This window comes from Leptidea sinapis, chromosome 13 (assembly GCF_905404315.1).
Source record: "Leptidea sinapis chromosome 13, ilLepSina1.1, whole genome shotgun sequence".
Lineage (NCBI taxonomy): Eukaryota > Metazoa > Arthropoda > Insecta > Lepidoptera > Pieridae > Leptidea > Leptidea sinapis.
The window spans coordinates 6,455,326-6,474,115 of record NC_066277.1 but is presented as its reverse complement, the minus strand read 5'-3'; the positions used below and the strand labels follow the sequence as shown (position 1 = coordinate 6,474,115).

Here is an 18,790-nt window from a genome sequence, read left to right as displayed (position 1 = left end):
AAAAATCCATGTTCAACATCTTTAGAAAAATATCGCAAGCGTTACACAATCAAAAGTCGCCATATAAATCTTTGCACTGAAGTGTCAATTGGTAAAAACTGGGTACCTACGTATAAAATAAAAGCGGCCTATACCATTCTAGTCGTAATCACTGAGGTCCGTATTACAGGCTTCTTAGCAATAAAACTACGAAGACAGTGTAATAAATCACGGATTTTGAATTGAGTCACCTTCTGGAATACTGATCGTCACGGCAAAATGATAACAATCGCCACTCGCCATAGCTCCAACGTGTTTCTAATGTCCATTGGAGTTTTTTCAAATTTTATAAAGTATGATTATACTGTTACTAATATTATATTATTAATAATATCAGGTCCCATTATTTTAGTAAAACGCATTTCACTCTACAGCCCACACTTTATTTGTGTGAATTTTGAATTCCTATATTGGAATTTCTAGGTTCTACTCGCCAGTCATCATTGTATAACATGATACTGATTATATTAGTTATTATAGTTACTAAACACTAAACAGTAACTATAACTGACAGATGACAGCAGACTTCAAATTTCAAGTTTCGAGTTTCGACATTTTCGTAAACTGAGTGTTTACAATTTTTAATGTTTTTAGTACCTACGATTTCAGAATTTTACACCTTTTTGTTAAATCAAATTTAAAAGTTGACATCACAAGACATTTTGTGATACTAAAGTCTTAATTAAAGAGGTAAGTTTTAAAATATTCGTTGCCAGCTCCTCAATCATTTTTAGGTTACAACAGGCTTAGTTTTCATAAATTTATGATACAATAAATGAATTAGAATAGTACCTATTTAATTTTTGCTCATAATACTTAAAAAATGACAATGTTATTTATAAAATCGTAATACAATCACAGCATACATAAAAAGTCAATTAATTCAATAGGGGTTAAGCTGTATGGTTTTAAAAAGGGGTATTTTACTGTAAATGCTAATGCATTTGTACTAATAATAATTTATTACTCCTTTTAATATTAAAATATACAATATAATATGTGAAATATGGTCCGCAACTCATTATAATTCTAAACAATATATCAAGATAAACTATTTGAACTTTAAATCTGATATAATCTGAACTTTTATTGTGTACTTGACAATATTCTCTATTGAAGATTGTGTTCTCTATTGAAGATTGTTAGTAATGAAATTTGAAAGACATTAATTGTCTTTACAGCACTTTATTATTGAACATCCACTTAAGTAGGTATATGACATGGTTTTTCCTAAAAAACTTAATTGAAAAAGGCATTATTTTGCGGAAATCCAAATTTTGTGAGTTTCCTTGAGTGTAAATTATCCAAAGATTTGTCTTTTATCAATTTGACACATGTTTTGCCTCTACATGAGGCATCCACAGGAAATATTTACTTGCCAAATTCTGGCATGAGACTTGTATGTCAAGAGACATAATTGTGGTAAATTTACACACAAGAAAACTCATTAAATTTGGAAACTGTATAATCTATAGTATAAATAAATAAGAATATATTAGTTAATTCAGAATAGTTTAATGTTAGATTTAATAACCAAAAATCAGGTATGTACAAAGACTGGTATAAAATTATCGCTTGTCTTTCAGAATATTTATTCCATGATAAGACTTGATATCAGTTGAACTTTTATGAATATAATGTTGAAATATTATCATGTTGAAATAATTCAAACTCAATCATTAGCAAAGATAAGAATAGTTGCTATTTACTGCTGTAAATTAGTCCATCAGGATCGTCATGTCAACAAAATATACCATTATCTATTAAAATAAGTTATTAATTATAAATATTAACAGGATCTCACACCTTTGCCATCAATAAACTTTTTTTAAATCCTTCTTTAATTTTTTAAAGTCTTAATATACCTATTCCTAGCATGTTACAAGACGGTACATATTACTGCTGGATTGTGGGAATGATGTGAAGACCAGGTGACCTGGAGACTAGCCACACTCCTGTACTGTGACATTCCTGCTTCCATGCATCCACTGGTTACAAAGGAAACTGGAATTGCATTCTTTGTTTGTGCCTCCTGTACTCGGTCTCCATTCTGTTAGGTTGTTTTAAACAAGATTTGTTTTTGTACATTTCTTGACATAATAACTACTTAAACAATTAAATAAAAAATAGAGAATCTTCATAGCAATAATATAATCCAAGGTATATTTTATTGTGATAAAAGAAATTAAACTAATTTTAATGAAATGGGAACTCATTCCTGTTATACATTGGAATCCTTGAAAGGGAAATATTTTCTGATTTTTTGTTGTTATATTTTGTAGTTATATTTCATAAATTAGTAGATTTGTAACAAAGTATTCATAGTTGCCCAACACTGTTTCTTCTGCAGGGATATTTTAGATATCCCCAATATAAATTGTTACATCGTTAATAATATTAAAGATAATGGAAACTCACAGGAAATTAGTAAGGAGTATTTTAGGCCAATGGATTATAATTAAAAGGTCTTGGAATGTTGGCCCTGTTGTAACCAAAAAGTTAATATCACAGTGACAGTCACTATCAAAGTGGGAACACTCCTTTACACAGGATGCCGGCTAGATTATAGGTACCACAAAGTGAGCCTATTGCAGCCGTGAAGCAGTAATGTGTAAACATTACTGTGTTTCGTTCTGAAGGGTGCCATAGCTAGTGAAATTTCTGTGCAAATGAGACCTAACATATTATGCCTCAAGGTGACGAGCGCAATTGCAGTGCCGCTCAGAATTTTTGGGCCTTTCAAGAATCCTGAGTGGTACTGCATTGTAATGTGTAGGGCGTATCAATTACCATCAGCCAAATGTTTTGCTCGTCTTGTATTTTACCTCTTCCACACTCTTGTGAGAGTGTAGAAGAGGTAAAATAACCGTTTAATCAACAACTAGGCTGTTCATTATATTATCACTATTATAATACCCACATTATATGTTTAGGTATTGATAAAAATTGTTCTTAATTTTGATATAGTGCATTAACCATTTGTCCATGTACAGCAGAACTATACCTACAAATGGTACCTTAAAAAAAGTGTATACACCCATCTTAATGGTCAGCTAAGTGCCTGTGATTCTCCTGATTTTGTGGATGAATATTGCCTGTGGTAATCACTAAAACCAACCACCAAAAGGTGACCTAGCTGTATGCTCTTCCAAAAAAAAAAATTTGTTTATTATTTATTTAAGATATAATAAAAGTTTAATTAATGGTTTGGCATACATTACATGACCTTTGGTTCTACTTTACCAGTTTTATGAGCTGATTTTATCAAATCAACAGAATTTACTGGTTCTCACTGGCACCATGTTGATAGCATTGAACTTTTCACCTTTTTACTATGAAATCAGCAACAATTGCTTTTAACCATTGCAATCTGGAAAAAGTCAGAATTAATCATGTTAATTAGAATATTTTTCTCAAGTTAAGCGTATTAAATTATTATCGTTAGATGGCTTGACCTAATGATCTATGTACGTCAACAGTAGATGATGAAGTTAATGCCATGCTTGAAAATAGTCAGTACAAATTTGAGATTCACAATGAGAAGTCATTCCTATTTTGACACTTTGGGCTCGGCCAGGTAAAAACTATAATTAATGTATTGCTTTCAGTGTTTTTGCACCTTTTCCTTATTAATTATTATATATATTTGGTGGATTCTTAGTAGCTGCCTTTTACTTTCATTATTGCTGCAAAAAAAAACTTTTTGACTTAATTTTCCAAAAATAAGTAGTGTAACATTTTGTTAATATGTGTTAAATAGTTTTGTATGTTTTTGTGTGCAATATTTATTTATTAAATCATTTTAATAATGTAAAGATTTGTTTTAGAATAATGGCCCAGATCCTTGATGGGAAAGCTTTGGCAAAGGAGATAAAAGATGAATTGAAAATCAAAATCAACAATTGGGTTACTCTTGGTAACAAGACACCCACTTTACGGTGTATTATAGTTGGTGACGACCCTGCAAGTCACACATATGTGCGAAACAAAATCAAAGCAGCTAAGGATGTAGGTATTGCTGCAGAAACAATGAAGTATAATTCAACATTAATTCAAGAAGATTTACTTAAGATTATTGATGGATTAAATAAGGATAAGGAAGTAGATGGGATCCTTGTCCAGTTACCATTGCCTGGAGATATGGACGAAAGGAAAATTTGTAATGCCGTTGCTCCTGAAAAGGATGTTGATGGTTTTCATATTATAAATGTGGGTCAATTGTGTTTGGATATGCCAACTATTGTGCCAGCTACTGCTTTAGCTGTTATTGAGATGTTGAAGAGGTTTGTAAACAATTTGTTACTTTTGATATTGTATAAACAAATTTTTATATGTAGCGACATTTATGGATGTAGCCGGATTTGTACCAGTAACTGTGATATTTTGTTCAAAATTTTATCCTTATAATTTCTTTGTTGATAATCACTTGTATACATGTATAAAAATGCTTTTTATACATGTATACAAGTGTCAAACTTGTCAAAGATAAACCTAACAGATAAAACATTTCCATTATTTTTTAGGTTCAAAATAGACACCTTCGGCCGCAACGCAGTTGTAGTTGGTAGGTCGAAAAATGTAGGCATGCCTATTGCTATGATGCTTCACAGTGATATGAGGCATGACAGTGGGTTGGGTATGGATGCGACTGTCACTATTTGTCACCGCTACACCCCGGCGGAACAGTTGGAAAAACTGTGTAGAAACGCTGATATTGTTATCACTGCCACAGGTAAGGTTTGCTACACCAAATATTCCCATTCATAATGTTTTTTACATACTAATTTTTTATTTATTTTGTTATCAGGTATCCCGAAGCTAATTAAAGCGAATATGATAAAGCCAGGAGCTACGGTTATTGATGTTGGTATCACAAGAATTGTTGACGAACAAGGAAATACTAAACTTGTTGGCGACGTTGATTTTGATGGTAAGTTGATTATAAGATATTTGAAATGTAACATATATTACTAGCACAAATGATTTAGTGGTGTTTTTACTTCCTTTAATTTAATTTTCTAAAAACACGAAATTGTCAACTCTAAACTTAATTTTTTTCGACGTTTTCACGGTTGTCATAGTCTATCTAGACGTAGTAGCATCTAAGGGTAGTTCATAAATGCTATACATGAAGTGTTGATTGTGTTAATATCGTTGTCCCAAAAAAATGCAATCCCATTAATTAACTTCTACCGATAGTCGATATCTATTCTCATATGCTGATAGTTACGTTGCTGCCAGTAAAATATAACAACGATTGATATTTAATTTCATAATTTTTTCTACCAGAGGTAAGCAAAATTGCTGGCAATATTACACCAGTACCTGGTGGTGTTGGACCCATGACGGTAGCCATGTTGATGCACAACACATTCCAAGCAGCGCAGAAACTTCGCGAAGCTGAAATTGAAAATTAAATATTTAAGTATATCGTAAATTATTTGATTGTATCGCCTCATAGAGGCATGCATATCGTAGTTATAATTGTAAGACTAACTGTTCTTTGACAACTCTATACGATATAATTTTGAGGTTAATACTACTTGTTATATTGCATTGCATTTATTTTTGTGATGATGAAAGGATGCAGTGAACTACTTGGTAAGTAACCAAGTAAAACTAATTGTATAATTGGAAGCACAAACTATGTGGATTGATTTGTTTGTGGAAAATTGTTTCTTCTTAGTCTTAATGATGCATTCAGATAAGCATAGGCTGTATATTTTATACGCAATCGATATATAGTAATATGTACTTATCTTCTGTCTCGCGTTCCTACGAATGACATTATAACAATATATATTTTGACATGGCTTTTGCATTGATATAAGCACGTATAAGCGATCAGAATGAGATGCGACTTGACCTTATTACGTAGCATAATAAGATAATTTATAATATTTAATAACGATAGCTTGAAACGTTATTCTTACGCGTCAAGTGTAATTATTCAAAGATATTTAATTTTCGTACTTTGAGTCTAAAAAGACTTAAATCGAATCAGAAAACTACTTATCTTTTTTATGTTTAAAAACTTGACATTGCGTATCTAACGCATAACTTTGACAAGGTCCCATATCATTTTGATTCCGCGTCAAATACACATCAAACTCTATATAACGCGGTAGAAAGGTTCCGCGTTAAACCTGTTATAGGGGAATATATTTCCATATAACGCGTTTTACGACCCCGTAATTGGTAATAATAATTAATCAAAATTCGTAACAAGTATTTATAATTGTTTGCCTAGTCTTACTATTTTATTAAAGTTCTTACATTTAATCATAAATTTAATAAAATAATTTAATATTGACACACGTGCAAAGGTACGCGAATCTAATTATGAACTGTACAAATCATTATAAATTTCACAGTACAGAAATATGTATTGTGGGAAATGCCCGCGTTATATGCTAAAATACCCGTGCTATACAGGTATTGGATATCGCGTAATACGTAACACGTAAACACGTTATAAAGAAACCGCGTGATGGGGTCGCTTACTGTATTACTCGTATTTATTATATTTGACGTATGTTCATTTGAATGCCAAACATCCCTGCAGTAATAATTGTAACCAATTTATTTATACTTTCTTGAGTAAGTCTTTTTGTGTTTGTAGAATGATCTATTTTCCAACATTGTTCGAATACGTATTAACTGTATAAGTGCCTTATTTATATGAATTTCATAGACTTAATATTTGAAAGTATTATAAATGTTAATTAGATGATAAGTAATTGGTGATTTTGTGTCCTAGAATAATTTATATCTTTTTACCCGACTGCGTGAAGCTATTTGTATGTTCCTTTCTATGCGACGATCTGAGAGGCCAACTGCGTTGGTCGATTTTGATGATGCCTCGTAACAGTTAAGTTTTTTGATTAAGTTGGTATTTTTATGAGGATATCTGACAAGACGAGCATGACATCACACTACGGTACGTGATAGGCCCTGCCTATTACAATGAGTTGCCGCTAAGGATTCTCGATAAAATCTTAAATTCTAAGAAACATCACAATTGCACTTGTCACTTTGATGTCAATTTGAAGATGTTCAGGCTCATATCTTTAAAATTCACTGCCACTCGCACATGTATGATCTATCTCATATCTGCCATCCCTATTTCACTGTCAGACCGACTTGTATAGTCGCCATTTTAGATTCGTTTCATTATTGGCACGGGTTATATTGTATAACTCTTTAGGAATTACTATATTGATTGTAACAATGAAATGTTCTAAGAATTGATTAATGGTTATCATTGAGTGCCTATTGTGTGTAGATATTATTTTGAATAAAAACTCTAAAATTCTAAATTGAACATTCCATCCTTTGAAATATCAACATAACCAAATCGGTTTATCGAGACTTATTTTTAAATGACGTGCTCTGAATAATATAGATCTACATAGATGATTTATTTATACCTCATTGATGTTATTAAAATAACCTAATATTGTTATTATTATGTGGTTTATTTAATATATCAAACGTATATTATATTTGTTGTTTTTATTCTTTCCCCGCGCGGCTTCGGCGATATGGTCCGACGCAACCACTCCGTTGCGATCCGGCCGCCATTTTGTTGCGGTGCCTAGTTCTTTTCTCACGAGTTTGTGGAAGTCGACAAAAATAAAGAGCGAAATTACATCTTTTTTTTTTCATAAAATGGACGTCGATTTTACTAAGAATTTTAATTTAAACTTAAATTTTACTAAGGTGCCTACCACAACGGCACCTATTTCTGCCATGATGCAGTAATTTGTAAACATTACTGTGTTTCGCTCTGAAGGGCGGCGTAGCTAGTGAAATTACTGGGTAAATGAGACTGAACATCTTATGTCCCAAGGTGACGAGCGCAATTGTAGTGCAGCTCAGAATTTTTGGGTTTTTCAACAATCCTGAGCGGCACTGCATTGTAATGGGCAAGGCGTATCAATTACAATCAGCTGAACGTCCTACTCGTCTCTTCCTTTATTTTTATAAAAAAAAAGGTGACAGATCAGATAGTAGGTAGATATAGTTAGTGAATAGATTTATCCAAAGTCTTGGAGAGTATAGCTTATTGATCGTGTGGTGTTCGGCTACAGCGTTCAAAATACCTTGATCTCATTAAGTTTAACCCGTGGATTCAATTGTCTACCTAGATCAAAGTATATGGACGATCTTATTACGGCCTGACCTTTGACCCAATGTAAACGAAGGGCTTCTACGTGGTCGCATTACGCAACGAAATAATTGTGTTATTTTGGGACTCGAATTGTCATTATGCGTTCCACGCTTAAAGCATTACACGACAAATACGGGCCATGTGGGTTTCATCATGTAGGTATATATCTATATTGTATTGATAAAAATCCCTAGGTTGCTCTGCAGAAAAATTATATTTACTAAGTATTAAATATATTTATTTACACCCATGCTTTAAATTCTCTATTAAAGATTCTGAAACAGTTAGCTTATTACCAACATTAAAACACCCAATGTCGTAATAACCATTACATCATACAAACGAGTGTTGTAATGTTGTACTGAATTTCATAACAACACTCCTTTGTTTGTTTTTCGATCCCTTCATGCGCAAAGAGTTTCAACATACAGCCACATTCTTATGGCTCGATGCGTGGTATCTGTATGAATTTCAAAAAAAGAACATTTTCGTTTACGCGCGTTTCACACTAGGATTTGGCGCGCCGTAAAAAAAAAAGTAGGTTATTCGAAACCCCGCCGTTTTTATTGAAAAAATGAGCGATTCAAGTTTTGACAGCACACCGCCGGATATTTAAAACGCTGCAAATGAACATAATAATCAAGTGAATTTTAATAATTGCTCTATACAAAATGTAAATTACTACTAAAATAAATAATTCTTGAGTTTATTTGTATATAATCAGTAATGGATGATATTAGGTTGCTACTAAGACGGCTGGCTGTTTTAATAATAATAATAATAATAATTCTTTTATTTCAGGCCAATTACGTCCCATAGTTAACATTAATTATTTATTATAATTAAAAGTAAACTTAAAAACTAGAAAACCATCACTGTATAAGGGTGTGGTGTCCAAAATATAAAAATATAAAAATTCATAATATTAATTACATGTCCAATTTATTTTTTGTTATTCTCAACTTAATGTTAGCTCTTAATGTTGGCTCTTAATGTTAGCAGTAAGCAACCTGTTTCAGAATCTTTTAAAGGATTCATATTCTGGGTGTAGATAAAGTCTTGTATGCAACTATTGATAATTAGGTATTAAAACACTCATGTGATACTATTATCACACTCGGCTTCGCCTCGTGTTATAAACCCACATTCGTGTTTTAATACCCCTTATTACACAACAGTTGCATAAATAACTATTATAGTTGTGCAGTAAAATTTCCATTGCGTTTGTTAAAATTAATCTAAAAAGCATATATTTAGTGTTACGTCGAATGTTCGCTAGAATTGGAACGGGTGGAAAGGAACCATGATCTTGGAATTGTTTACAAAAACATGTTTTCTCGTTTCTGCCCACTACATACACTGTTCAACGCCATTCTAGAATAATCCTTTCCGCGCATTATTCATATCTAGATTCATTCAGTAACTGAGCGATCGTCAGTGAATAAAAGGCATATGTGACCTATACAAAAAATATTAGTGTGTCAACAATAGTGACATCAGATACTTACCTAGTTTTTGATATTGAGACAATATGCTGTCATCGCTAACTCTGTTTTTCATCTACGTAGGTACCAATGCATTTATAAGATCGTAAGGATGTAATTAATCAAATCTGTTAAGGTGAATGGTGTATTTTTGTATCGGAAGCTCCCCGTAATATTTATTAAAACAATACGCGCTGTTTGCGCATCAATCGAAATAACTGAAATGTTTGTTAAGTGTAGGTATTAATTGGCAAGACCGCTAGGACGTATCGTAGCGCGAGTTCGAATCCCGCATTGTCCATAAATTTTGGTACTTACCTACAAATTTAATTTGTATAGGTATATTATAAGCGCATGCATATCTACTAAAACATAATTGACATTCTGATACCACACCTTGGGAATGGAGCAATCTATTTCATCATATCTAAGGAAATTAAAAAAAAATAGGTCCGCCGAGTTTCTTGCTTCGAACCCCGAGAAGGGTTTGAGGCATATTTATTCGAATGTGTGGTAGATTTTGATGTCCAATAAGTGATTTTGAATAATAATATATATAATATAACAACGTTTTATATAATATGCTATTGTGCGTTATGCTTAGCTTAATAATTAATATTATCTTTATTCAAAATTATGTATAAAACAATGGAGGAGAAGAGTTTCAGTCCAAGGGGAATATATAGGTATACTATATAGAATATATTCCTACTCGTCACATTTTGATATTTTTCTAAACTACCTACTATTGACTTAAAATGGTATGGCTGATGGTATTGTTCTTATGGATATCACCGACCTGGCACTCAAAGAAGAACTCCGAATATTTTAAAGTGACCTTCAGGGGCTGTCATCGATAGCTGTTGAAGTAGTACTGCACTTTCGGCAGCCCCTGTAAAAAAAGAGAACCCTTGTAGAATCATTCCGTTTGATCCATCTGTCTCACATTTGTAATAATAGACATTATCACGAATAGAATATATTTCCTACTTGAAGGCTCCCAAGTATTATTGATTTGAACTGTCACCTTGAATTGGCAGAATATCTCTCAGTGTTTTTTATATAAGAGGGGGAAAACGGACACGAGAATCATATGATGGCACGTGGTGATGCAACCGCCCGTGGACATCCTCAAAACCACGAGTGAAGAAATGCGTTGCCGGCTTTTAAGTTGGAAGTAACCATACTTGAAGGTCCCTAAGTCGTATCTATTCGGAAAAACTATAGCCGGTAATTGATTCCACAATTAGGTTGTGCGAGGCAAGAAATATCTCCCAAACCGCGAGGTTGTGGATCCAGTGAAGTCTAAACAAACATTTGAAACGCTGCGACACAAATAAAATCATATAAGTCTCCGCCATTTAGTAAATAAAGCGAGTGATATTGCGAAAAGTAGTGACAATTGCTGAACTGGTAAATGCTGGGAAACCCAATACGAGCGAGTCGTAGTGTATGCTATCGGTGCCTCGGGAATATACTGGTGGGTGACAAACCATAAGCTGTAGCGGGTTATGAAAATGTGTTCTGCCGTCACAAAGAAGATATCTGTAAATTTAATAGAGGTTATATTGAATAGAATATGAGTAATACCAAAATAAATGTCAACCGATAGGAGTCACAATTCTTCTGGTATTGGAAGACAGCGTGGGCGTCGGTGATCTCTTACCAGTATATATTATTCTCTTACCTTACGGTAGGTACGCTTTATTGCAAGATGAATCCATATGATTCTGTCTTCCTATGTGATTAAAAACACGATGAACGAAGTCCCGCACGGGATTTTTACCAGTGGGATGCTCCTTTGCATAGAATGCCGGCTAGATTATGGGTACCACAACGGCACTTATTTCTGCCCTGAAGCAGCATTGTGTAAGCATTATCGTGTTTTGGTCTGAAGGGCGCCGTTGCTAGTGAAATTACTGGGCAAACGAGACTGAACATCTTATGTTTCAAGGAGATGAGCGCAATTGCAGTGCCGATCAGAATTTTTGGGATTTTAAATAATCCTGAGTGGCACTACATTGTAATGGTCAGGGCATATCAAATACCATCAGCTGAACGTCCTGCTCGTCTCGTCCCTTACTGTCATGAAAAAAATATTTACTTGGTAAGTGATAACCCTGTGTGAGTGTTTCGCCAACGATCCATTTTCAAATACAAGTTTACGTAGATACCTAATGAGTCTTCTGAGAGACGGGGAATGTACGTTCAATCCACACTTATAGTATATTTCTCATTTATATCTATCCCGTCTAAATTCATTAACGAAACATTTCTGTCCCGATGATTTTATTGGCGTGATCGTTTCCTGAAGGTGGAATTTACGTCAGTACAGGTCATCAAAGTTATTGTCAATTGTTGCACCCCATGTATTTACCAACTATGCCAGATAGTGTATCATTTTGCATCTCGCACGGACTGGCTGCACTATGATGAATTGTAACTTCATCAGTTTTACTTTCTTCTTTCTGATCAACACTTTTTTATGAGTCGAAAGTAGTTATAAGCTCTATTGAATAGAGATCACAGTTTTATCTTAGTTTGTCTATCTCTGTCTTTTAAAACGCATAAGTTGATGACTTACACCATCGTAACAACACACGATGTCAATAACAAGCATTACGAATGCAATAAACCAGCATACGGAAGAGCGCGGTATAAAAACGTTTAAGTAGCAACGCAGCGAAATGTAAAGTGGTTTGTTTCTACGTTCTTCGTGGAGACAATGTAATGCTGAAAAACCAACATCACAAAGTTACACAAATGTTTCAAATGTCAATTAACGACCCCACGTGGTTCATCTTCTTCCTCCTAGACCTTTTTCCCATTTCAGCTATTAAATGAGCTTCTTTCAAGTATTTTTGGACCGTCGTCAGCTGGCAGGGGATCTTCCACGCGTACGCTTCGTTATTGGCTTATGTCTAGGGCAAGCTTCACCATATGATCGTCTGGGCGCCTTTGAATGTGAACGAACCACCTTAAGCGTTTCTCTTTAAGGGGACGCCCTAGTATTAGTTCTCATTCTCTTATTTTGTGTTTTTATATTTTAAGGACAAGGAAAGTGAAGTGGCTATGTAGTAACATATAAGAAGTGCGTAGCTGTCAAGAGGCTCTATCTACACGTATAAATTATTTGAGATAAACCGTATTAAAACAGTACAGAATAAATAAATAAAAACTCGTCTATCGTACGGAAATTTCTTAACTGTTTGTCAATCTGCTGTCACCTGTTATATTATTGCAACACGAGAGGGTAGGGCTTATTCTGACATGATTTACCTTTACAAACTAATAATTTTACCAGTGGGAGGCTACTTCGCACCGGTTGCCGGCTAGATTATGGGTACCACAACAAGTAATGTGTAAAACATTACTGTGCTTCGGTCTGAAGGGCGCCGCGGCCGTAGCTAGTGAAATTACTGGGCAAATGAGACTTCACAACTAATGTCTCAAGTTGACGAGCGCAGCTGTAGTGCCACTCAGAATTTTTGGGTTTTTCAATAATCCTAGCACTGCATTGTAACGGGCAGGGCGTGTCAATTATCATCAGCTGATGATCCTGCTCGTCTTGTCCATTATTTTCATAAAAAACATCTCATCGGTTATTCTTGTCTTCAGTTATAATTGTCTCACGCTCTCAAAGTTATAAATTGTATTTACAAATTATATTAAAATAGTGTCAGCGCGATTTAGATACTTCAGGATCTTAATTTGCTGATGTTGTTAATAATTTGTAGTCTATTTATCCTTAGGTTAGTAAATTCAAACGCAGTACATATTCAGATCTAAGTTCGATAATAATTCTTAGATAAGTAAATGGTTGTAGATATTAATTAGGCTATTAATCGTGTAATATTTTGTTTTTATTTTTTTTGTAAATGATGATTCAGTATCGATGTGGGACAAAAACCTTCAAAAAAGCGCAAAAACCTTTCTAAAAGGCCAGCAGCGCTCCTGTGATTCCTCAGGAGTTGCAAGAGAATGTGGGCGGAGGTAACCTTATAAAAAGTGACCCGTACGCTCATTTGTTCTCCTCTAACATAAAAAAATACGTATTGCTGTCATTTTGCACACCATTGCATTTAACGCTGTGGACTTAAATAATTTATACGTCTAGATAGACTATAACAGCTGTAAAAACGTCAACGAAAATTGAGTATTAACCTCTATTTTGAGCAATGCACGCACACTATCACAAAGCGTCATACAAAACGCGAGTATTAATCCTCAGTATTTTCCACTACAGTATTAATCCTGGCCTGTTTTTATCTGTTGTTTAATAGCAAGAGACTCTATCTAGACGTATAAATTATCTAAGGCTATGGATTACTTTATTTAATCACCGTGGAACGAGGTGGAGTGCATTGAAGTTTACCCAGATGAAGTTACGGCATAAAGTTTAAAATACTACAATTGCTGTAGCTAGGTGTCAATTTCATTAAATTGCCTGCCAGTAGGTGGGTACTCGACAAAATTCATTTATGAAATGGAAAACATGGACAGCAATAACTTAATTGAAAACCAAACCACTTAAGCTTATCTGGTCACTACAGAGTTATTCAATTTGAAAACGAGACCCGGCTTCAATAACTAACTGGAATCCGTTGGTCTCAACAAGAGTTCAATTGACTGAAAACAATGTCGACTTAAAAAAACGATCAAATTGTTCGAATTGTTCAGCGCGATTTGAAAACAGTTGGACTTGTTCAGTTCAGAGAACAGTTGACACAAACAATTCCGATTTATATTTCACAAATCTCGTTTGTTTTTAAAGTTCTGTTAAAATTATTTGACAGTTGTTTTGAAAGCAATGTACAGTCTGTCGCGATGCGATCTGTCTCGCAAGGACAAGCAATTTCCATTAGCAATGTTGTTTTTAAATATTTTGACATAAAGTAACTTTCATTAAACTTTTGAATAAACTTGTTAAGGTATACTTACACGACATTATAATTAAACACTAAAATACGTTAATGTAGGTATTTGCATGAATTGTAAAAAGGGCATAAAAGGCATTTATTTTCTCAGAATTGATACATTTAGAATTATTTTTGATGTCATTTCTAATTTACTAAATACTACAGAGAGAAGCATCGGCGCAAGAAACTCTCCCAGCATTCTTTTTTTTGCGCTCTTTTCAATAAAAATATACAATATTATACAGTCATTTCTACCGCTATAAAATAATCATAATTTGGTCTCAGGCTGTCCGATCACTTAGATATGCAGCTGTGAAGTAATAGGATTTACGACAGAGCCATTTTTTTTATAAAACATTTAAATTTATTTATAGATAATGCCTGAACATTGGCTGGGACTTTTTTTATAAAAATGTATACATTTATCTTTAAAGCTATTATGTATCTTATGAAGCCTACTAGAATTAGTTACAATAAATCCCTTATTTCTAGTGTTATATATGTATGTAATTTAAACCCTTATAGACACTACCCCCTTTTTCGTAATGGTCCGCTAACTTTAAACAGCCGCTTAGGAGTGTTTTTCTCATTCTGACTTAGGTCAATAGAAGAAGACAGAGTGAGAATTAGCAATGCTTTAAGTTAGCAGACTATTATGAATAAGGGGGTAAAACGCTATCCGAATTAACGCGTTTATCAACTGATTAACATAAATTTGAAAATTTGAAGTTGCATGTATTTTTTAATGCTGACTCATAATCAAACAAATTTAAAAAAATGTCAAAAAAATTAAAAGAAAGAATCCTGTGGACCACCCTTAACATTTAGGGGGATGAAAAATAAATGTTGGCCTATTCTCAGACCTACCCAATACGCCTAGTCAAGCCGTTTCGGAGGAGTTCAATGTTTAACACCATGACACGAGAATTTTATATATTAATTTATATTATCTTAATCAAATATACTTAGGGATTTCAAGAAAGTAAAATAATCTTTTATTTTTTTAAATTATGATTATACTTATTTATTATGTTTAGGTATAATGTGCATAAGTATCTACATACTTAAGAACATTATCAAGAATATATTGCAATCAATAATTCTTGACGATACGAGGTGAGGCATTCTTTTGGGAATGGGTGGGAGTTTTTGGCTTTCAAAAGGTGAAGTTATTATTATTATTTGAAGAGGGTGGCTATTTCCTAGTCCTAAAGATTCCTAGTAACACCGCGACCAAAATTGAACTATTGTGTTCGCCACTCATACTAAAGCTCGTCGTCAAGCCCTGCTGCCTTTACGAACCGCAGTATCTCCTTGACGCGAGTGTTGCAAACACCATCTGGTGGCACGAAATAGTCGCCAAAGATTGTGTTACGCTTATGCATTAGTGGGCCGCAGTCGCAGAGTAAATGAATAGGCGTTTCATCATCATCCTCAAGGCAGAATCTGCAAGTTTTTTCGTTTTTGATGCCGACCACACTGAGGTGCTTGTTTAGGCGACAGTGCCCGGTTAGCATCCTAGTGAGTATGCATAGATTTTTTCTGTTCAAAGATAGGGCTTCATTCGCATAACTACTGTTATTATTATTATTGAAGAGCTGTTCAACCTGATTCCTGCCGCCGAATTTCGCCTTCGCACGACACGTCACAAGTTACGATATCATCCCCACCATCTGGATGTGTGGCGGTCCTCCACAGTTCGGTTTTCAAGGAGCTTTCTTCCTCGTACAACGAAGCTGTGGAATGAGCTTCCTTGTGCGGTGTTTCCGGGACGATACGACATGGGTACCTTCAAGAAAAGCGCGTACACCTTCCTTAAAGGCCGGCAACGCTCTTGTGATTCCTCTGGTGTTGCAAGAGAGTGTAGGCGGTGGTGATCACTTAATACCAGGTGACCCGTACGCTCGTTTGTCCTCCTATTTCATTAAAAAAAAGAAACCTACTGTTGAATGCCCTTATCAGTGCTTAAGAGTGGTTTAAACCTGAAGAGTTGTTTCAGCGCTTAAGTGCTTCTTGTTTACATTGCTTACTCAGGGTGTGTCGGATGGTGCTCTAAGGCAGTCCACAAATGGGTTCCGGACCATATTGAAGGTGATGTTACATCCTATTTTGAATAAAAATATTTGAGTTTGAATAAGTTTGTTTTAGGAGTAGCTGTATCAAACTATTTATACTTTAATTTATATTTGAATGTTGGCTTCTGCAATTTATATCTGTAGCTCTATATATTGTCAGTCAATTCAACAAGTTGAAGCAAGTGGTAAGCCTTGATAAAGCTCGTAAGTGATTTTCGTTAATAACTCAAGAACTATTAATGTTCAAAAAAATATGTTATGTTTTTAAAGTGATAACCCTCACTTCTAGGATTAATACACGAATAAAATTTGAAAAACAAAATTTTATGAACGATGCGGGATTCGAACCCATGACCTCCGGCGTTCCGTGCCGGCCGAGCTAACCGTTCGAATCCCGCATCAATCATAAAATTTTGTTTTTCAAATTTTATTTGTGTATTAATCCTAGAAGTGAGGGTTATCACTTTAAAAACATAACATATTGTTTAGATTTACAAGAGCGACATCTCAAGTCAATTTCCTAATATGCAAATATTGGGGTTGAGCAGGTTATCACCTGTAAAGTACACACAATTCTTCTTCAATTATTATTTACCGCTAATTTTGCGTTGATTTGATTTTGTACTGGGTAGTGGTAGTAACAGAAATTGATCTTGCCAAAAAGATTTGATTTATGACAAGCATTTTGCGTGTGCATTAAAAGCTAATTTATATGTGTATAGTTCTATATTATATCAAAACGTCTTGCAGTATAAACTTTACTTAATAATAAAGATATATACAGTATTCATCAAATTGAATACTTTATCCGTATTCCAATGTTATCAAGAAATGCGGTATGAATTGCATTATTATTATACAGTAAAAGTAATGACGAACAATAATAAAAGTGGTTCCATTCGTTGCGGTTTTATTCTACGTAAAAGCATCTTTACGATTTCACTCAAGAAGAATTTCGTTCTTGAAAATTATCTCTTTGACGAGCGAATACTGTCTTGAGATATTTTATTAGGTACATGAAATTTTTACTGCCTCTCCTTAGTCTCAAGTTTTAACCCGATCGACACGATTTTGTCTACATCGCGAAATCTTTTATTGAAACAATAATATTTTGAATCAATCTTTCATTGTAAATAAATAATGAAAAACTTGTGCCCAGAGGGAAACAAACAGAAACACCCTGTATGTCCGTTCATCTGTCAATGAGGTTGTTTAATATCATAAACTACTTTTGCCGCCATTACAATAATAAAAATCAAGATAGCGAATTCCAAAATGGCCGCCATGCAAACAAAAAAATGTCTCTTTTACAAAATTATTTAAAAATAACTTAGACTATGTTGTATAAATAGATTATTGTACAATGATATGAAACTCTTAGCGTGAGCCTACTCATTTCACTATGTCAAATATAAAAAGTATCTCCGAGAATCCTAAATCTCGTGATACTCAAAAATTTACAAGGGATCTAACGTAGGTATGTTGAGAATATAGTATCGTAACTCCTGATATTACTTTTATGTCATACGTTGATGCATCCTGAGCAATAAGTGCTTAGTGCTAAAAGCATAATGTCAACATTTCCAAGTTTATTTTGCACTATATGTTAGCAGCATGCACGCTAGCCAGCATTTGCCATACGGGGAGCGATGTTCTCTCTTGGGCAACAATATCTGCCAAACTCTTGCAGTATTTTGTTTTATAACTTTTATAATACTGAAAATATTGCATGAGCATCTATGTTTGCACACCACATCTACGTTTTGAATCATTTAGTTTAATTTTTAGATATTTATTGACAATGTCATAGGTAGCATACGAATCGACGCAAAAAGCAATGCTTGTAGCCGAAAGTTGACCACTGTTCTGTTCTGTGAGGAAGTGTCATCAAAATATTACTATTGGCTGACACAGAAAGAAGTCCGTCTCATGTTTTTGACACTTTAAATAGTCTGGAAATTTTTGATTGATTACTGCATTTTCAGCTGTGTTCAAATTAAAACTGAAATAAGAAATGAATGAGCGGTGCCCTATATGACGGGTGGAGATGATTACCTACCATCAAATAGGCACTGTATCCTATGATTATTATATTATGTT

General features: G+C 34.1%; 1 protein-coding gene across 3 annotated transcripts; it reads left to right on the top strand.

Annotated features, from left to right (window-relative positions):
* The first annotated feature begins 577 nt into the window (after window positions 1–577).
* Window positions 578–7,544, top strand: LOC126967572 (bifunctional methylenetetrahydrofolate dehydrogenase/cyclohydrolase 2, mitochondrial). Of its 3 annotated transcripts, none has more exons than XM_050812099.1 (6): window positions 585–729; window positions 3,519–3,616; window positions 3,867–4,322; window positions 4,563–4,771; window positions 4,847–4,969; window positions 5,329–7,544. In XM_050812099.1, exons 2-6 carry the CDS (start codon window positions 3,522–3,524, stop codon window positions 5,454–5,456), a joined length of 1,011 nt encoding a protein of 336 aa, XP_050668056.1. In that variant the 5' UTR covers window positions 585–729; window positions 3,519–3,521; the 3' UTR covers window positions 5,457–7,544. The 3 variants fall into 3 exon arrangements, with proteins under 3 accessions (XP_050668058.1, XP_050668056.1, XP_050668057.1); XM_050812100.1 differs by having other exon boundaries at window positions 677–729; window positions 3,522–3,616; XM_050812101.1 differs by lacking the exon at window positions 3,519–3,616 and having other exon boundaries at window positions 578–729.
* Window positions 7,545–18,790: the final 11,246 nt, after the last annotated feature.